This window comes from Beta vulgaris, chromosome 2, assembly GCF_026745355.1.
Source record: "Beta vulgaris subsp. vulgaris cultivar EL10 chromosome 2, EL10.2, whole genome shotgun sequence".
Classification (NCBI taxonomy): Eukaryota; Viridiplantae; Streptophyta; class Magnoliopsida; order Caryophyllales; family Amaranthaceae; genus Beta; species Beta vulgaris.
Genome location: NC_079203.1, coordinates 20,422,283 through 20,443,621, shown reverse-complemented (window position 1 = coordinate 20,443,621; position 21,339 = coordinate 20,422,283). Strand labels below are relative to the sequence as shown.

The 21,339-nt window shown below is 38.2% G+C and overlaps 2 protein-coding genes across 5 annotated transcripts; one reads left to right on the top strand and one right to left on the bottom strand.

The window, feature by feature from the left end:
* The first annotated feature begins 7,351 nt into the window (after positions 1 to 7,351).
* On the top strand, positions 7,352 to 18,164 carry LOC104887065 (hypothetical protein). Of its 4 annotated transcripts, none has more exons than XR_007271059.2 (10): positions 7,352 to 7,576; positions 8,873 to 9,622; positions 10,023 to 10,053; positions 10,222 to 11,068; positions 11,961 to 12,255; positions 12,348 to 12,572; positions 16,414 to 16,587; positions 17,048 to 17,225; positions 17,327 to 17,440; positions 17,656 to 17,795. XR_007271059.2 is itself a non-coding variant. In XM_010671650.4 (10 exons), the coding sequence occupies exons 2-10, from the start codon at positions 8,918 to 8,920 to the stop codon at positions 17,998 to 18,000; spliced, it is 2,934 nt and encodes a 977-aa protein (XP_010669952.2). In that variant the 5' UTR covers positions 7,356 to 7,576; positions 8,873 to 8,917; the 3' UTR covers positions 18,001 to 18,164. The 4 variants fall into 4 exon arrangements, 3 of the variants coding, with proteins under 3 accessions (XP_048494673.1, XP_010669952.2, XP_057248518.1); XM_010671650.4 differs by having other exon boundaries at positions 7,356 to 7,576; positions 17,048 to 17,245; positions 17,656 to 18,164; XM_048638716.1 differs by having other exon boundaries at positions 7,355 to 7,576; positions 17,048 to 17,440; positions 17,656 to 18,164.
* Positions 18,165 to 18,493: 329 nt separating this feature from the next.
* Positions 18,494 to 19,402, bottom strand: LOC125494742 (uncharacterized). Its single transcript, XM_048638505.1, has one exon. The coding sequence runs from the start codon at positions 19,400 to 19,402 to the stop codon at positions 18,494 to 18,496; it is 909 nt and encodes a 302-aa protein (XP_048494462.1).
* Between the last annotated feature and the right edge of the window lie 1,937 nt (positions 19,403 to 21,339).

Below are 21,339 nucleotides of genomic sequence, written 5' to 3'. Positions count from 1 at the left end.
AATAAAGTTGCGAGCAAAGAGCTGTCAAAGGAAAGACGAAAATTGTTAGGACGAATGCAAAATTGAAAAAATATATCCAAGTATAGAATTCAAAACGTCCAAGGAAAAAGTTACCTCAGCAGCCAGTTAAGACATGTAGCCAACATGCCCTGATGAGGCTCCCCTCAAACCCTTGATGTGATACCCCTTGCCTTTTTAGGGGTGGGGCATCGCTGGTAGTGGCCGGTCTTTTCTTGACGGCCGCCTTCTCCGCCAACACTTTGGACGTTGGGGCATTTTTCTGAAAAAAGTAAGTAAAAATGTTAGTCAAAAGCAATTAAAGGGAAAAGAGAAAGGAAGATGTCCAACACTAGCTCTAGAGTTTTGCTCTTCAAAGAAGGAGCTCGTCTAGAAGTTCATTCAGGACGTTCTGCTCCACAAAAGAAGCAGCTCGTCCAGAGTCAATTCAGGACGTTTTGCTCTTCAAAGAAGGAGCTCGTCCAGAAGTTCATTCAGGACGTTTTGCTCTTCGAAGAAGGAGCTCGTCCAGAAGTCATTCAGGACGTTCTGCTCCACAAAAGAAGTACCTCGTCCAGAGTCAATTCAGGACGTTTTGCTCTTCGAAGAAGGAGCTCGTCCAGAAGTTCATTCAGGACGTTCTGCTCCACAAAGAAGGAGCTCGTCCAGAGCCAATTCAGGACGTTTTGCTCTTCAAAGAAGGAGTCGTCCAGAAGTTCATTCAGGACGTTTTGCTCTTCGAAGAAGGAGCTCGTCCAGAATTCATTCAGGACGTTTGCTCCACAAAAAAGACTCGTCCAGAGTCAATTAGGACGTTTTGCTCTTCGAAAAGGAGCTCGTCCAGAAGTTCATTCAGGACGTTCTGCTCCACAAAGAAGGAGCTCGTCCAGAGCAATTCAGGACGTTTTGCTCTTCAAAGAAGGAGCTCGTCCAGAAGTTCATTCAGGACGTTTTGCTCTTCGAAGAAGAGCTCGTCAGAAACATTCAGGACGTTATGCTCCACAAAAGAAGTACCGTCCAGAGTCAATTCAGGACGTTTTGCTCTTCGAAAAGGAGCTCGTCCAGAGTAATTCAGGACGTTTTGCTCTTCGAAGAAGGAGCTCGTCCAGAAGTTCATTCAGGACGTTTCGCCTCACAAAGAAGGAGCTCGTCCAGGACCAATTCAGGACGTTTTGCTCTTCAAAGAAGGGACTCGTCCAGAAGTTCATTCAGGACGTTTTGCTCTTCGAAAAGGAGCTCGTCCAGAAGTTAAATCAGGACGTTCGTTCCACAAAGAAGGAGCTCGTCCAGAGCAATTCAGGACGTTTTGCTCTTCAAAGAAGGGACTCGTCCAGAAGTTCATTCAGGACGTTTTGCTCTTCGAAGAAGAGCTCGTCCAGAAATTCATTCAGGACGTTTGCTCCAAAAAAATCTCGTCCAGAGTCAATTCAGGACGTTTTGCTCTTCGAAGAAGGAGCTCGTCCAGAGTCAATTCAGGACGTTTTGCTCTTCGAAGAAGGAGCTCGTCCAGAAGTTCATTCAGGACGTTCTGCTCCACAAAGAAGGAGCTCGTCCAGAGCCAATTCAGGACGTTTTGCTCTTCAAAGAAGGGACTCGTCCAAAGTTCATTCAGGACGTTTTGCTCTTCGAAGAAAGTAGCTCGTCCAGAATTCATTCAGGACGTTTGCTCCACAAAAGAAGTACCTCGTCCAGAGTCAATTCAGGACGTTTTGCTCTTCGAAGAAGGAGCTCGTCCAGAAATAAAATCAGGACGTTTGGCTCCACAAATAATGAGCTCGTCCAGAGTCAATTCAGGACGTTTTGCTCTTCGAAGAAGGAGCTCGTCCAGAAGTTCATTCAGGACGTTTTGCTCTTCAAAGAAGGAGCTCGTCCAGAAATAAAATCAGGACGTTTGGCTCCACAAAGAATGAGCTCGTCCAGAGTCAATTCAGGACGTTTTGCTCTTCGAAGAAGGAGCTCGTCCAGAAGTTCATTCAGGACGTTTTGCTCTTCAAAGAAGGAGCTCGTCCAGAGTCAGTTCAGGACGTTTTGCTCTTCAAAGAAGGAGCACGTCCAGAAGTTCATTCAGGACGTTCTTCTCCAACAAAGGAGCTCGTCCAGAGCCAATTCAGGACGTTTTGCTCTTCAAAGAAGGAGCTCGTCCAGAAGTTTATTCAGGACGTTCTTCTCTTCGAAGAAGGAGCTCGTCCAGAAGTTAAATCAGGACGTTCTGCTCCACAAAGAAGGAGCTCGTCCAGAAGTTCATTCGGGACGTTTTGCTCTTCGAAGAAGGAGCTCGTCCAGAAGTTAAATCAGGACGTTCTGCTCCACAAAGAAGGAGCTCGTCCAGAGCCAATTCAGGACGTTTTGCTCTTCAAAGAAGGACTCGTCCAGAAGTTCATTCAGGACGTTTTGCTCTTCAAAAAAGGAGCTCGTCCAGAAGTTCATTCAGGACGTTTTGCTCTTCAAAGAAGGAGCTCGTCCAGAAGTTAAATCAGGACGTTCTGCTCCACAAAGAAGGAGCTCGTCCAGAGTCAATTCAGGACGTTTTGCTCTTCAAAGAAGGAGCTCGTCCAGAAGTTCATTCAGGACGTTTTGCTCTTTAAAGAAGGAGCTCGTCCAGAAGATTCAGGACGTTTTGCTCTTTAAAGAAGGGACTCGTCCAGCAAAAAAAAAAAAAAAAAAAAAAAAAAAAAAAAAAGAGTAGGGCAGTTCCAGGTCGGTTAAAAGAGGAAATCAACCGTCTTAGCGCCTAAATGGTAACTTCCTCTTTTAAGGGGCAAATGTTGTAGCCTATAAATCAAGGGCTACTAAGATGAGATGTGGCATTCGCTTAGGCAAAGAAAAGTACAAAGGCCTGCAGGTTCTTTGGGCTAAAGTACACTTTTCTGAGGAAAAGGTGTACTGAAAAGCTCTCTTGTGGCCCTAAAATTGTACTTAGGCCCAATACAAGTGAAGCCTGATTCAGCTAAAGGGTAAATTGTATTGACAAATCAGCATTTGCCACGTGTCACCATATTATTGCTTAGCCAATCAGATGCTCCCAAATTAGGGTGACATCAAGGCACAACAGTCATTCCAAACAGTATAAATAGTTATTGAAATCAGGGGAAAGGTACGTTTTTCAGGGCATAGTACTGTTACTCTGTCATAAATTCTTCTCTCTCTCTCTCTACTTTCTCTCTCTAAAAGTTCCTTTACATCCCTGACATCTGACTTAAGCTTCGGAGGGGGAAATACCACCCAAACCTCCAGGGTGGGTCCCTTTTGTGCAGGTTGCTGGTCAGGAGTTTGCTTCGGGATTTGGACCAATCATTGTTGCACAAGTCTCCAGTTCTAAGAACCCATCTTTGGGAGTTGTGATATAAATTGCTAGTTTCACACTACATAACAGTATCAATAGGAAATTTTGTGAAAAAGTTGACTTTTTGACCAAACTTATTGCTGCGGTTTTTGTCAAGAACCGCAGCAATATATTAAAATAATATTAAAAAATGATATTTTAATATATTGTTGCGATTTTGGTAAAAACCGCAGCAATATCATTAAAAACAAAATTAAAAAAAAAAGTATAAAAGGCGTGCCGCACTCTCACTAATAACTAGGTTTGTTATTTCCTCACATATTCTATCACTGTTGCACTAAGCCTACACCTTAATTCCATCCTCCCTCCTCTCACCCTTCACCATCATTCACCTTCCATCCTCTCACCCTTCGACACCCTTCACCTCCCTCCTCTCGTCATCGTCATTCACCTTCAAGACCCTTCACCGTCCCTCCTCTCACCCTTCACTGTCATTCACCTTCAACACCCTTCACCTCTCTCCTCTCGTCATCGTCATTCACCTTCAAGACCCTTCACCGTTCCTCCTCTCGTCATCGTCATTCGACCATTCACCTTCCCTCCTCTTACACACCGTCGACCGACTGACTCTGTCGACCATCTTCGCGAAACGAGAAACGACATCTTCGCGGCATCTTCGCGAAACGACAGACCACATCTTCGCGGTCCAGATCTGGTGGGTATCGACTGACTCCATCGACCATGTCGAAACGAGAAATGCCGTCTTCATTCTCATTGTCGTTCACCATATCGGACCATCAACGACAAACGAATCCGGCGACGATGAATGATGAACGCGTGATTGGGGTTTCGATCTGTCTTTTTCCTTTTTTCAGTGTAATGTATAGATTTTTTTAAGGGATATAATAACTCGTATGAATTTTTTTGTTTTTATTATTTCAGATTTTTGGTCAGTGTAATGTATATCGTATCTCAGATTTTCTTTTGTTCATTAGTTTCATTTTTGTTTTTTTCTATATTCAGTTTTCTTTTTCTTATTGTTGTTTTTTCTTTGGTAGTTTCATTTCATTTTTGTATTTTGTTTTTCTCTTTATTCAGTTTTCTTATTGATTTTTTTCTTCATTAGTTTCGTTTCATTTTGTGTATCGTTTTGTTGTTGGAAGTTTCCGATTTTTTGCTATTTTTCTGAAATTTTTTTATTTTATGAATTTAATGGCAAAATGCAAAAAAAAATTTGCGTACACCTGTACCTATTGCTGCGGTTTTGGCTAGAAACCGCAGCAATATACCTATTTTTTTTATATTAAATACAGTATATTGCTGCGGTTTTCTCTAGAAACCGCAACAATATACTGTATTTAATAATAAAAAATAGGCATATTGCTGCGGTTTTATTCAAAAACCACAGCAATATGTTCAAATATTGCTGCGATTTAAAACCGCAGCAATATACCGCAGCAATATATTAATTACCTATTGTTGCCCCCTTAATTGCTGCGCAACTAAAACCGCCGCAATATGCCACTTTTTTACCGCAGCAATAAGCATTTATTCTACTAGTGCATTTAAATTAAACATAAACTCTTTTATGCCAAATTTAAAAAATTAATTTAAATCTCCATTTTAATTAATTTTAGGGCTATTCCTATTAAGTAACCTCAAATTCATGTAAAACTCCTTTTACATGAATTAATTTACCATACATCAATAATTTAAATATGAAAAATCAGATTAATTATATGAATATAATTTTTAAAATTAACATAAAATCTCCATCTTAAATTTTAGCATCATCCACATAAATTAATCCCTACTTCACATAAAATTCTTTTCACATGAACTAATTTTCATGTATAAAAAATTTTAAACATGAAAATCAGATTAATAATATGAATGTAACTCTCGAAATTTTCGATCAATTTGAGATCTAAACTTAAATTTGAATTTCAGAAACTAGGTTTTGTCTTTAGAAATTTTCGGCCATCTATCTTGAATTTCGAAAATTTAGGTCGATTTTTCGGAAAAAAATTCGGCCAACCTATTTTCATTTTCGAATTTCAAATTTTTTAGGTTGAATCATTTTAAAAACTTTCGGCCATTATTCTTCAAAAAAAACAAGCAAATTAAATCTCCATTTAATTAATCCAATTAGATAATTCAATTCCTCTCCTTAGCTTAATCAAATTAAAATTAATCATACACATAATAAATCTAATCATTATGACCAAAAACTATATGCATGAGGTTAAAAAAACTTATACTACTCCATGATTATATGTAGTATTGGCGGAATTTCATATATCATATTCATAATAGCTTAAAACAGGATCTCATGAATATACAATCAAGGATCACATAATAGTTTTAGAATTAACCTTTGAAGCGTGATTTCCGCAAAGCTCATCGAGATCCAGATATAGAACCACAACTATGATTCCTCTAATTGGTCCACCAATCTAGATCAACACTCCACAATGCTAGTTGGAAGGAAGGAGGGCTCTTCTTTTGTTGGAGTTAATATGACGTAGCTTTGAAAGAGAGAGAAAAGAGGAGAGAGAAAATAAATGAGATAAACTGACTGCTTTATTTTCTAGTTTCTCCCCACCTAATTATAGGAACAAATTAGGTTAGGAATCCCCTCTCCTTACTCATCTTTATTGGTCGGCCACCCTAGAGTCCTTCATGGGATATAGGTCTTTATTTTGTTGAGTCAGATTGTTTAAGTGTGACCTTGTAGGATCCATTTAATTGGGCTTCAGTTTTATTATTTACTAAACTTGAAGTTTCTGTAACATTCTCTAGCAATTCGTATAGACGACCCAATTTAATAAACTTATTATCACCATAATACGATCCACGTTATATTTAGTAATTGCATTAGAGTGGAGGACATAATTCCTTCAAAAGAAACATTAAAATAATGAAAAGGAGAGAAATAAGGTAGGTAGGAAGGTTTTAGGGGGATTAATAGAATGGATGATTATTAGTGGAGTATATGAGGTAAAAAAAATGTAAAAATTTGATACTTCCTCCGTATCAAATTAAACGCAACAATTTCCTCGACCCTGACTTCTAGGTAAAATTTCTTAGTGTGAGATTAACAAAGGTAAGGGCAAGTGTTTAGTGTAATTAACCACCACCAAGTACCACCACCACATACTGCCGCCACCACCGAAACGCCACCACCACCACCACCAACAACACCACCGAAACGCCACCACCACCATCAACGACCACCGTCAAAACCCAAAAACCATCGAAATTCGAATCCAAAATCAACCAAAAACCACCTTCTTGCTGGCCTCGAAATTCAAAACCCTAATCCACCAAAAACCACCTACCTACTGCTCCCCACCACCACCCAAATCAACCAGAGAGAAGAACGAAGGTTGAGAAAGAACGTCGAAAGGAAGGTGGAGAAAGAACGAAAGAACGAAGGAACGAAGGTGAGAGATGTGGTGGTGGATTTCGGGTGGAGAAAGAACGAAGGAAGATGGAGGTTGATTTCAAATTTCAGGTGGAGTTCGGTGGATTTCGGCAGGTGGTGGATTTCGACAGGTGGTGGAGAAGATCAAAGATAGGAGGTGATGATAGTGGTGGTGGGTGGAGGACATCGAAGATGATGATGATGCTGATGCTGATGCTGATGGGTGACGCCTGCGAGATTTGTGATGGTAGTGGTGGCAGGAGGATGGAGATGGGAGAGGAGAGATAAATGGTGGTGGGTGGTGGAGTGAAGGTGGAATTGAAGGGAGGGAGGGTTTACATTTAAGTTGATTAATTGTGATTATGTTTGTAATTAATTTGATTTAGGTAGTATAATATGTGTTTTAGTATTTTAATAAGGACATTTTGGTAATTTAAGGGGTAAAAATCATACAAAAAACAGAAAGAAGAAAATTGTTGCATTTAATTTAAAACAATCATTTTTTAAAAACTGTTGTATTTAATTTGATACCGAGAAAGTATGATAGATTAAAAAAAAAAATAAAAAGTATAACCATTTAAAAAAAACGGAGGGAATACAAAGACCAAAGTAAGCATCTAGAGGTTGGAAATTATTGATCCGTCGTATGTTTAGACTTTGGAGGCTTGGAGGCACTCTTCAGCTGTAGTTGTCTCCGCACTCACTAGTTACAAGTAGTGAACTAGTGACTCTCACTGTCTCACAAATCATATTGTAAAACTCTTCAGTTATTTTTGCGTATTCACTCCATCTCCATTTGATAACTTGGAGTTTCCCATTTGCTCCCTTTCCTCCCAGATTACGCAATTTTCTGGAGCTCTCTTAGTTTGGTAAGTGTTTTTGGTTCATTTCCACTTCCATTGTATTTGTCGGTTGGTAATTTATTCTCAAATTAATTGTTGCTGCTCACTATTCTCTAGATCATTGTGAGATCTACTCAATAGCTGATAGATTATTCTTTAAAACTTCATTTACTTCAAATGCAAGTTGTATTTTGCCTTGGAATTTTTTCTTAGATTCAACTTAAGTTCTTTTTCTCTGTTGGATTTCTTGCTTAAGTTTACTGATTTTTATTATTCTACCTGTCTCTTACTTCCATTTATTTATTTTTTAATCCACTTGGGTGTTACTTTTATCTTTACTTTACATTTTGTATATTTTGATGATTTCCTGTATTATAATCTCCTAATTTTCATTTTTATAAACTTCATCTCATATAGAAGTAGTCTATTGATGGTATAGAGAGTGGAGCTGTCAACCCCTTCATCTTTGGTTTCTCATCTTTCAATTATATCAGAATCTACTGAAATGTACTTCCTTCCACGTCAACAAAAAAAAAGAAAAGAAATGTATTTCCTTCTTTTTTAATTGTAAGATTTCCCTTATTTGGAAGTTTCATATTGGTTGGAACGTTTGCTTATTTGGTAATATCTTCTATCTATTTTTCTCATGTTACATGGGTCCCACTTTTATCTATCTCTCTCTTTTGTTCAAATGGGTTTCTTAAAAAAATTTGTCAATAGTTTATGGTGCATGATTGTAAAAAACGGAGGAAGTAATAAAGAAAATGTATATCAAAGTATGCATTTTGGAATTGTTTGAAACTCATTGGCATTGGTATTTGAGTGTTTGCATATGTAGGCCCTATACTTTTGGACTTATTTTCAGTTCAATTCAAGTCCAGTTTCTCTCTGCAATTCGGTTGAGTTCAGTTAATTTCAGTTCAGTTGATTTTTATTCAGTTCAGTTAATTTCAGTCCAAAAAGAACAAGACCATAGTTCCTCAATTTTGTATTGATTGCAACATTTCCGTTATTTGCAAGTTTCACATTAATTGTGAAATTTCGTTATTTTGTAAACTCTGTCTCTCTTATCACACGTGTCCCTCTTTTGTTATCCGTCTCTATCATTCTCCTCTTCACATGGCTTCCTTAAAAAGTGTGCCAACACTATATGTTGCAATTAATATGGACGGAGGAAATATTGTTTAAAATGTTAATGTGGTGATCTTTACTGGTTTAGTCTTTTATAGTTGCCATTATTGTGTCATTACCTTGAATTTCTTGTAATTTTGGAAAAATCTTATCACTCACTATAAAATGCTGTTTTGATGTTGCTTAAACCAGAACGACTTTTACGGAATCAACTTACAGTAGCAGTATCATCCAGCAATGGTTTTAGGTCTCAGGAGCAAGATTAGGAGTGGTCCTAGTACTCAGGTTGAGTATACGATTCATGTCCAAGATATTAAACCTTGGCCTCCAACACAATCACTAAAATCTGTTCGTTCTGTATTGATTCAATGGGAAAATGGTGAACGCAATTCTGGGTCTACAAGCTCAGTGGCTCCTTCTTTAGAGGATGGAATGATCACTTTCAATGAATCTTTTAAAATTTCGATCACTCTGTCAAAGGATATGTCGGTCAAAAGTGGTGATACAGATGTATTTCACAAGAACTTGTTAGAATTCAACTTGTACGAACCTCGTAGGGATAAGACGGTGAAAGGACAGTTGCTGGGGACGGCGATTATTGACTTGGCAGACTACGGTGTTATCAGAGAGATAATGAGTGTAAGCGCTCCCATGAACTGTACCCGGAGCTTCAGGAACACAGCGCAGCCAATTTTATACCTTAGAATCCAGGCCAATGATAAGGTTCGCTCAGGCACATCATTGAGGGGTAGACTAGCCAAGGAAACATCACTTGACAAGAATGATGAGGACTCAGTCTCAGCATTAATGAATGAGGAATATGCCGACGAAGCAGAGGTTGCTTCCTTGACTGATGATGATATTTCGTCACACTCCTCACTGACTGTGGCTACTTCATCAACTCTTGAGTCCAATGGAGCTTCACCTTCACAAAACAAGGAGGTATATCTGCTTTCCTCTGATTGTGATTGGAATCAGCTGCTTTTTTAGTGTCTATGGCTATCTGTTTACCTGTTTGCTGACATCTTTGTTGATTGTTCTCCTGATATAGTCTTTCCTGTGTTTCCATTCTAAAGTCCTAAGATAGCTGTATATGCTATGTGACCGTCGTCTCAGAAATATATGATACCTTGGTTATGAGAAACTATTATCTCGACTATATAGGTGATACTAGGTAGAGGATGCAGAAATGTTCAGGGGGGATATGATCTGTCTGTCTCCTTATTCTAAGGAACTGTGTATGGTCTGGATTTTTACTTAGCTTCGGTGAACAAAAATTAGCTAATTCTTAGCGGGATACATATTCTTTATAATTTATTCATTGTTTTTTCCACTTCCACAGAATGGCTCAGAAAGGGGAAAATGTCATACAGGTAAGCAATGGAAAACCATGCTCTGGCTAGAAAACTGGCCCATGTAAAATCAGGGTCATATTATGAATCAAGTAGAAGTTGTGAGCTTCTAATTTATGTTTCATCTCTATGTTTATAGAGTTTTCTACTAACCACGGGAAGCCAAAAATATTTCCTCCTTTTTGTCAGACACCCCTAAATTGGACTCAGAGCTGAGCTTGAAAAAAGTATCTTCTTCATCATCCCAAGTTCATGAAATCAGCCAACATTTGAAAGAGGTTGCTAGTCTTAAAGGTCAAGTTCTTGCTGCGTCCATATCAGGTGAAGATCTAGCCATCTCTACTGCCAAAGCCATTCCAGTGGGAACTTCTAGGAAACTCAACTCTGAGCATAATATTCAGCTTCAAGAAACAAGGGGAAGAGAGAAAGAAGCGGAGATATCTGAAAGAAACAGTTTTGTAGAGGTTGCTGCCACAGTCGATTTTGATGATGCAGAGGTCCAAGATGGAGACAAGGTTAGAATACATGATCAGACAGAGAAAATGCTGGAAGAGGTAAAACATGTAGTAGGGAATTCATCATCAAATAAACTTTTAGTGGATGCTATTGAAAATCAAGTATTGTCTGGAAGTGGTTCCCTTCTTCTTAAGGATAGAGTTAGGCATGTGAAATCTGTTCGATCCCCCATAGAATCTGGAAGCAATGGCTCTGCAGGAGGACTCTCTGCGAATAATTCCAGGCTGGAGGCCTATGTAATTGAAAAAATACGTACCTCTTCTGATAGCAAAACCCAGGGACTAGAACAAAGAATAGAGATACTAGAGAGAGAGTTGAGAGAAGCTGCTGCTCTTGAGGTTGCTCTTTATTCAGTGGTTGCAGAGCATGGAAGTTCCACTAATAAGGTTCATGCTCCAGCAAGACGCCTTTCTAGATTGTTTCTTCGAGCTGGCAAAGGAATGAAGAGAACAAGTGCAGCTCAAAGTATAGTTTCTGGATTAATTGTTGTAGCAAAAGCTTGTGGAAATGATGTTCCTAGGTATATTTCTGTTGCCTTCTTTCCTGATTTTCCTCAAAACAGGGCTCAACAATACTTTTCAGTAATGGTTCATTAGGTCTATAATGTTTACTTTCAGTGTCTTGCCATAGCATTTTGCATGAACACGAATTTAACTGGATGATTAAGGGAAGGCAGATTATAAGGGCCTTTCTTGTCTGTTCATTGAACTCTGCATACTATTCTGACCAACTGCCTTGTGGTCAGGAAATTGATATGTAATAGCAACACCCTAATCTTGGTTGACAACTGAAAACCTTAGTGCTTACTGTTTGTAGTTTTATCCTGGTTGGATGCTGTAGAATGAGCATACTATAGGATGTTGTTCATTCATTTTCAATATTCTAACAAGATTCATAACTAAAATGTTTTCATGTCACTAGATTTTCCTTTACTTTATGTTATGCAATAAGTCAATTTATCGCCTTTCTATTTGCAAATTATGAACTGACCCTCGTAGCTTGTTCTAGGGTGCAGTGACATTAGTATGATGGAATAACTGCACAAACGATATCTGCTGTAGGTGTGAGCCTACTAAAGGTAGATGATATGATGTGAAAACCTTAAAAAAAAATTCACCAGTAGGTTAAAACTATTGGTTTATGTGGACCTTAGATAGTATATGTGAGTAAGACATTCACCTTAAACTCTGATGACTAGCTCAACTATATAATTTTGTTAAATGAGTTAATTTGTTGTCACGTCATTTGGTTATTTATACTAGTGAGATCTGGCTGCATGAGCTTCTGCGGTATTTTTATATTCAGATGGTGAATTTTGTCACTCCCCATAGAAGATTTTCAACATATGATGTTCTTTTTCTTTCTTTCGGCGTTCATATTCTTAGAAATTCTCTTCAATCTCATTATTGCAGGTTGACCTTCTGGTTGTCAAATTGTGTTGTGCTCAGAGCAATTCTTTGTGAGGCCTTTGCAGAGGACCAGTTGCCAGTATCTGCTAGCTCTTTAGTAGAAAGGAATGGAGCTGGGAAAAGAAATCAGAAAATATCAGAACTCAAGTGGAAGGTTTCCTTTTCTGACAAGCAAGCTTATAGAAGTGCTGTAGATGGAAGTTTTGAAGATTTGGAAGATTCACATGCATTTATGTCTGCATTAGAAAAAGTTGAATCTTGGATCTTTTCACGAATTGTAGAATCTGTTTGGTGGCAGGTCCTTTGCATTTTTCACTTTCTTTCTGTTCTCCTCATACTCTTATTATTGTTTTTAGAAAGAGGTGACCAGTTTTAGTTTGTTTTTGTCAGACATTGACTCCACACATGCAGTCCTCAGCTGCTCAGATGATTGATAAAGTAGTGGATTCCGGCTTTTGGAAAAAGAATAGGAGGTCAACCTCTACTGGTGATCAAGAGCAGGTCAACTTCTCATTAGAACTTTGGAAGAAGGCGTTCAAGGATGCCTGTGAGAGGCTTTGTCCTCTCCGAGCTGGAGGTCATGAGTGTGGCTGTTTGCCGTTGCTCGCTAAATTGGTTAGTTTATCTACCTGAATCCTAGTTGAGATCACGTATCGATAGATTAAGGGTGCGTTCTCTTCACCTTAAAAGATGAAGTTTCAGATCCAATAAGTTTCGATAAGTTCTAATAAGTACCAATAAGCTCAGATAAGCTACAAAAAATATCAAATAAGATCACATCAGTTCAGAAAAAAGGTGAAGAGAACGCACCGTAACACTGACAGGGGTATGTTAATCGTTTAGAGATTACAGCATGTTGTCAGATGGTGCTTCAAATGTTACAACCCATAGACAGTGTATACATCTACGTCACTAGTATTAGTTTCATAGTTTTTTTCTATTGTCCGATAGGTTATGTTTTAAATTTTAAAAATCTCTGTTCTTGAGATTATCTTTTGAAAAGTTCCGAGTGCTGAAAAGCAAACTCAATTAACCATCATATCTAAATATATGTTTGCTGAATAAAGAAAATGGAATTTTTTTATGTTATGACATCAGTGATACAATGCTCGTGCTGCAATGAGGTTAAATAATTATTTTTATCAAAAATAGCAACATCAGAACATTGATATTGCCCTGTAAAACGTTTGTCTAGAGAGCGTGGCATGTGCTCTATATTATCCATGCCAATAGTTGAGACTTAGAGTGAGTTTGGTTGGATTTAAAACAAATTCCGGGAGAAGTGGTTTTCCCATTTTACTTTGTTTGGTTTGTAAAGGGTCGAAAATAATTTTCCTTCTCAAAGAAAGGGGAAACACATTTCTTTCCTCATCTTCCCCTTCCCCTCATTCATGCTTTCCCATTTCATTACGTTCTTCCTTTCCTCCCTAACTCTTCATGGAAGGAACCAAACAATGGAAAATTAAGCTGCAATTGTGTTTTCCGTTGGAAAAATTCTTTTCAAGGGGAATAATTTTGCATTGAAATTGTTTTCCATCCGACCAAAGGGGGCCTTCATATGCCCTATGCAGACAACTTTTGAGTTGAACCAAGAATCTTAAACTCCATTATAGAGGAGTTGAAGCCTTTTTTTTCACTAAACCGTGCCAATGTTCACACTGCGAGCATGAATTTTCTAGTCAAGGCAAGTTAGGTGCCAGTGCATACCTTTTCCTTTTTAAGTTTTTAGTCAACTTTCAGCGACCACAAACTCGACCACAAACTCCATCGTGTAGGATTTTTGAAAACATGATGGACAACTTTCTTCTCACCCTTCTACCTTTCGTCTCAAATTTCATGAATGGGTCTCTAATGCACTATTAAAAATGATACATTGACGGTTTGTTTGGTTTATGGTTATACATGATGCTGATGTTAATGCATTTTAGTGTAAATTTATAAAGTAATTTACTTGTTAATATCTATGGCAATGTTGTATCCCAAAATATCTATGGCATTGTTCTATCCCAAAATATCTATTTTCTCCCTAAATTTTGATTACCATCCATTACCACTTGAGGTATTGAGTAGTAATGGAATTTATGAAGAAAAACCACTTCGAGATGAAGTTTCTTTACCATGGATATGGACATGAGATTTTCTTACAAATTACACCAAAATTTATTACCATCACCCCTTTATTACCAGACTACCAAACAGGTTGTCAAAGACTCAAAGTGGTCTTCTCCAACTTAAAGGTCAACACATGAACAAGTACTGGTTACACTAGTTCTTGTTCAATTTCTCACTTCTATGCTATAATAGTGGAGTAATCTATGGAGACTTGCATTTAAGCACCATCACAGATAGAAAACATTGGAATCTTCATAGAAACGTTCTAGGTGTTCCTATTTATGAGCTCATCCACCTTTACTCCCCTTTAGCTAAACAGAAAATTCACTAACACTCATGGGTGGTTGATTATTACTCCCTCCGTCCTAATTTAGTTGCTACCTTTTGACCATAGGCACTATTCACGTCATAATTTTGACTATCTTTTACTCCATATACATAAGAAAAAACATAGTCATGTTGGATCTTGTTTGATTCGTCCCAATTTGTATTTTCCAAATATATAATTTTTATAATTTTTTTCATATATGTAACTCAAGATATTGGAGTTTGAAGTCGCATCTCGTAAACTGTGATAAAGCAAATGTAGCAACTAAATTGGGACAGAGGGAGTATTTTTTTAGGTAGGTTGAGTTATGAGAACAAAACCTCGAATTAAGGATGGTTATTTGCAAATCTTTTCTTATTTTTAACTAGTCATGAAATTAAATGGTAACTTGCACAACACAATTTAAAAGAACTTTTAACACCGTGAAGTTAAAAAAGCTAGTTTGATCCATATGGGTAGGATTAAATGTGGGCCCACAGCTAACCAATTTGCTACATAAACATCAAGATTTCAGGATTGAATTTTGAAGGTTCAAGATAGGTAAATTTTTAAACTTTAGAGCTAAACATTTTCAGTGAGATTTGTAATGGTTAAGGGAAAGTAAATGGCAAAGTAGATTATACGTTTTCATTTCTGTCCACAAGTCAAATAAAGTAATTCAAAGAGGTTCACCACTTAATCACTTTAACACTCATGTGATTGAAGTTCTGTCAAGAAGATAATAGCTCATACCTTCATTAGTGGACGAGAAAAAGTTTTTTTTCTTTCTGCAACTCATCAATTACAAATACTCGTAGGAACCTAGAAATTGTAATTATCTATATCTTATTGGTGATAGTATTAGGTGAAATACTGAAACTAGTTTGTAATCAGTAAATTCTACGCATGTAGACCTGGATGACACTTGACCATTGTAGAGCTATGGGGCAGGTTGTGCACTTCTTTGTGAGAAATGCTGCTTGATTGGGCTGCTTCTGCATGGGCTGACCATGAGCTAATGTAGCTGATTTGAGTTCTTTGCCTGAAGCCAAGGCACAACTTTGTTCTGGAAAATGAAAATTAGCCACCTGTGCTTTGACTATTGTTACAAGTTTATAACATTTTCGGTTTCAATTCCCAAAGCTGAAGGGCTCCACCCTGAAACACTTGTGTACAGAATACTTGACAGTTGAAGCCTTTCTAGGCGTAGTTAAGAGTAAGGAGGGTGCTTAACTGTTGTACTAGGCTTACTGGTTGAGGCAAGAACCTCTCAAGGAATGATCTTTGTTCCGAAAATCAAGACACCTCTAGCAGCCTCAAAGGTATATGACTAGCTGTTTCTGCTTCACTCTTGTTCTTCCACCTTCATTGCAGTGTACATTACCCTCTTCCTTTTCTCCTTGGTCTGGAATGACTGTCGCTTAATATACGATGCAATTTTATGTTTTGTGTACCTATCTGGACTTCAGTATAGTACGCTGTGAGGAAGTGAGCTTGCATTCTGCAACCTTTAAGACTAAAATATGCGTCCTTTGCATACCCCACATAGTTTGACACCCTTCCTCTTCTCTCACCCATTAACAAGATTTTATTAGAACAGCATGCAACATAACTGCTCTCATAAAATCGTCCATATTCGCTGCAATGAGGAAAGGACCTATTTATCTGCCAGTCATCCTACAATTAGTCCTGGTCTCTTCATTCAGGTCTGGTGACTTGAATATAAATGATGCCCCTCTTTTTCTCCAACAATTCCTCAAATTTCATTTAAGCATCATAAGGATTGTCAGGATTGTTTATGGCTTTGGCAGGTCATGCATGTCCTATTTAAATCATTCGTCTAAAAGTGAAGTCGGCTTTGTCATGTTTTTCAATTCTATGTTATGAGTATTCAACTTAATGTCTTCTGTAAGTTTCATCCTTCCCTTTTCTATTATTGGAAACTTAACGCCAATAAAGAGAGTATTTTACAGTTAACTGTTAGTGACTCTGTGCTCTTACTCTGACGTGACTGATGTATCGCCATCATGGGTGTAGATAATGGAGCAATGTGTGGCAAGGTTGGATGTAGCCATGTTTAATGCCATTCTCCGAGAATCTGCGGACGACAATCCCACTGATCCTGTATCTGACCCTATTAGTGATGCCAAGGTTCTCCCAGTTCCGGCTGGGACATCAAGCTTTGGATCTGGTGCACGGCTTAAAAATGCAGTATGGAGCTTCCTTCTGTCTGTACATTATGCTGTTGCTTCATGTAGTTGCTGATTAACTTTATTGTTGAGCTCCCCCCCCCCCCCCAAAAAAAAAAATATGAGCTGTTTTATAGTAAAAAGTTATCCCATATAGATTGCCGTTTGTCCCCCTACTTACATTAACTGCCCCATTTTGAGGCACTAAGCTCCATTTGAATTTGCTGGTTAAATCTTGTCAACTTTGACCACTGATACGTTGATAACTTGATATACGTGGTATGGGATATGAAAATATAATTATGATATTTATGTCAAAATTGCTATTATAAGATCATCATTTTATAAATTTTCTGAGATATACTAATGTTAGTTTATGGTCAAAGTAAATAAGGGATTGACTGCAAGAGTTGAAAACTGAGTACATATTTGTGACTTTTTATGATAGAAATCTCCTTTTTACTTATATAAATGAATCGCAGATTGGAAACTGGTCTAGATGGTTGACTGATCTGTTTGGCATGGATGATGATGATCCACCTGAAGCTGAAAGGGATGATGATGAAGACGAGGGGCTTAACTATAATTCATCCTTCAAATCTTTCTATCTGCTTAAATCGTTGAGTGATCTAATGATGCTTCCGAAAGATTTGCTACTGAGTGAGTCAGTGCGAAGAGAGGTTTGTTATTTTACACTTTTTAATAAACTGTGGTATTCTTTCAATAAAGCTCTGCCATCCTGGGAATCTTTATTTTTTCAGGTATGCCCTGCATTTGGTGCCCAACTCATTCAAAGGGTTCTTAAATTTTTTGTGCCTGATGAGTTCTGCTCAGATCCAATTCCAGATGGTGTCTTTGAAGCCCTTGAGACTGAGGTAAGCTTATAAAAGAAATATACTTTTCCCCTGAATTGCACTTACTCTGCAAAGTGGATCTTCATTTCCCACTTGCTTGTTTCAAGTGGTTCTCACTGCAAGATCACATCTCTAACATGCATATGCATTGTACTTGCTTAGCTGCAATGTTCTGTATCAGCTCTAGAACGCTCTGGATGCAACACAAATACTGACTTTGTTAGTACTGTATGTAGAACGTCTGTGCTGAAGGTGTAGGATCTATCACGAACTGTCCCTGCACAGCACCTGCAGTATTCTACTCTCCTCCATCACCATCTTCCTTGGCCAGCGTGATTGGGTTACGTTTGGGGACAGGAAGCCCATCCCAGTTAAGAAGAAGTGGATCGGTGCTGAGAAGGTCAAACACTAGTGATGATGAGTTAGATGAACTGAATTCACCACTCCATGCCATTCTCAATGAGGGTATCCAGGCATTGCCTGCTCAAGTGAAACAAAATTGGAAATTGGTGGAAAATCACCGGAAACATGTGCTCCGATACCAACTTCTCCGTGAAGTTTGGGATGGAGTAGAATCTTAACAGTATATTTGTGCATATATTTGTATAGATGTATGTAGTGTAATCAGTAATTTAGTAAGATTCCTTTCCTCTCCACTTGTAGATGTATACCTGTTGTGACCACTTGAATGACACGAAGGGGCTGTATAAATCATGGATATAGTATTTTCTTCCAGTTCTTATCATCCATGGATATTGACAAAAGTACAGTTGCTACGGCAGCTAGAGTAATTAGGTTTTTTAATGATTGCTAATCTTGTCATTCCCTTCAATCAATGCCATATAAGTATACAGCCAAAGCAAACTAGTCAGCGAGAGCTAAGTTTTGCAATTGTTCATTAGTTAGCAATGCTGCAAAAACATTTACATTTGACGGTTACTACCAAAGCAAACTATTTCGTAACAATAAACTTTGATGAAAAAATTTCAATAAGGGTAGTGATAAAGATGCTCATATACCATTGTCTTCGAGAAGTCTTCGTTGTCTGAATATGATATCATTAGAGAGAAGGTGTCAAGTCTTATCACAAAGAGCCTCAGGTTTTGTCAAACTGCATGATAGTAGCAACATGCAGAAAAGATTACGTAGATATTGTCCCGATTCTCTAAAACTGGCTTCTATTATGGCGTCAACGTACTCCTTGTCATCGTCTAATAAACCTCTGGCATAACATGCTTCTTTGAAAGTCGAATATTGCACACCATTAACAAGGCTTAGCTCTTCATAAGATGTTGCGCCCTTAACAAAATTCAATAGTGTCCTCAAATAGAAATTTTCACCTGCTCCTGGATTTACATGATAAATCCTCCTAATGCAAAACTCTTTCTTCCAGGGTGTCCATTCACGTTGACTTGTTTTCCATATAATTTTTGTTAGGAATTCAACATAACTCAATTCTCTCGCCTCAGGATATTTTTTATTGCACTCCATCCATGATAGAAACATTATTCTGTCAATGTTAGGTCTTTCAAGCACCGACTCTAAGTCAGCATCATCAGTGTACAGCACGCTTTGCTCGTCAGGTAAATGAAAGCCTAGCCTCTCAATAGCATGGATTCTATAATAGATAATGAACCCAAATATCCTCCACATGGCTTCACATGGGGCTATGTACCGACAATCATAATACATTTGGATTTCATCAATTTCCATAGGATCATCAGAGTTTTGACGATTTTGATATGATGCAGTCGTTACTCTATCATATCCCTTATTGATATACTTGAACATATATTTAATCGATCTCGACTGGTTGCACCATTCAACATTTCTATGTGCACGATACTTACACAACAACTCTGGATTATGCGGTACCACAAATCTATTGTCAAGTGTTATACCACCTTTAACAACGGTTGCACCATTATCTCTTCTGCTACAAACAAGATAGCCATCTTCATCCACTGTCGTTAATTCTCTCATTGAATTTTTTCGGAAAATATTTTGTGCATTTTTTATCCGTAGGACGCAGGGCATTATTGTTCAAAGCACCACATGGACCATGTATCATAAACTCTGAAACTACATCGCATAACTTCAAATTTTATTTTTATTTGGAAGCTGAGCACAAATAATCTTGTTTATTAGGAAATTTATCGTCCCGGCGAAAAAGCAAAAGTATATGTGCATGTAGCAAGCCGCGCATGTGCCAAGCCACACTTGTGAAATTCCACAGTGTAGACAATTGTAAATCACAGCAAGCCAACTATTTAGCCAACATGTTAAGATTTTCTTAAAAATTTGTACCAAATCACAACTAATCTATATATATAAATATGCAGAATCTTCCATTTTTTGTAATACTTTTGCGGCTTTGCTACTAAGTTCACTCTACTTTTAACCCATATTGTGTTCAACATTCTCCTAAACCTCACGTACATCTTACAATGTCTTCATACCAAATTTAGCCTAATTAGACAATTAAGGAGTCCAACGCCCTTCTTTTGTAGGTCTTCTTCTTTACTACATAGATAAATTAGGGTTAACAAATAAGTTGCAATATAAAGTCCTAAATTTGATGCCTTTTGTACTTTTGGCAATCCATAATGCCAAAGACCATGTGAAAAAATCGAAGCCTACAAAAATAGAATGTAAAACATCATTAGAAAAAAACGAAAAAAAATTGTCATAAATAGAAATATACAAAAATAATTGATACCTAATGTTACTATCTAACAGTATATTTATAGATTTTTTTATACTGAAATATAAAAATATTTACACAATATATAACATTAATAGTATATATACACGATATACAACATTAGAAAAAAAATGAATTTGTTATAAATATAAATCTACATAACTAATTAATATCTAGGAAAAATTGATTTTATCAGTCCTAACTATGGGCGTCCTGATAAAAACAGTCCCAACTTCAATTTATTATTGTTCAGTCCCAACTTTTGGGGGTATTTTACAATAACGGTCCAGGTTAACCAGTAACCGGTTTAAGAGGTCACCTCCCCTCCCCTGTTTTAACCCCTCTCTCCCCTAATCCACCACCCCCAACACCCAGCCCCCCTCCCCCTCCCGCCAGTCGCACCGCCCCCTCCCCTTCCCCGCCAGTCGCGCAACCCCCCTCCACTTCCCCGCCAGTCGCGCAACCCCCCTCCCCTCCTCGTCCCTTCGCGCATAATTCTCGTCACCTCTTCTCACTCGTCGTCGCTTCTTCTCAGTCGTCGATGTTCGCCTCGCCGCCGTTGCAGCGGCGATTGCGGGGGAAGGGGAGGGGAGGGGGGGTTGTGCGGCGGTTGCAGAAGAAGGGGAAGGGGTACTGCGGCAGTTGCAGGGGAAGGGGAGGGGGTTGCGGGGTGGGGAAAGGGGGAGGGGGTGCGACAGTTGCAGGGGAGGGGATTGCGGGGGGTGAGGGAGGGGTGGTGGCTTCGGGGAGGGAGTTGGTGGTTTCGAGGGAGGGGGCTGGGTGGCAGGGGAGGTTGGGTGGCAGGGGAGAGGAGGAGGAGGAGGAGGAGGGAGCAGTGAAGAGAGGAGGGAGGAAAGAGGAAGAAGAAGATAGAAAAAAAGGGAATTTTTTTTTGGCAAGTTTACCTGCTATAGCAGGTTAGAAACCTGCTAGGACCGTTATAGTAAAATACCCCCAAAAGTTGGGACTGAACAATAATAAATTGAAGTTGGGACTGTTTTTATCAGGGCGCCCATAATTGGGACTGATAAAATCAATTTTTCTGATGCTAATATCTAAAAGTATATTTATAATTTTTTTTTTGATATTGAAATATAAATATATTTACACTATATATAAGATAAACATATATACACCACATCTAACATGTTTATTACGATAATTATATTGGAATACAAAATATATAAAAATGAACCAAACTATATTAATAAAATAT

What these genes read in the sequence shown, in the direction of transcription:
- LOC104887065 (XM_048638716.1), top strand. Translation starts at nt 8,918, where the DNA reads ATGGTTTTAGGTCTCAGGAGCAAGATTAGGAGTGGTCCTAGTACTCAG. An exon ending in TAGAATCTGTTTGGTGGCAG is followed by an intron (nt 12,256 to 12,347) that starts GTCCTTTGCATT and finishes TGTTTTTGTCAG; the next exon opens with ACATTGACTCCACACATGCA. An exon ending in GTGCACGGCTTAAAAATGCA is followed by an intron (nt 16,588 to 17,047) that starts GTATGGAGCTTC and finishes AATGAATCGCAG; the next exon opens with ATTGGAAACTGGTCTAGATG.
- LOC125494742 (XM_048638505.1), bottom strand. Translation starts at nt 19,402, where the DNA reads ATGAGAGAATTAACGACAGTGGATGAAGATGGCTATCTTGTTTGTAGC.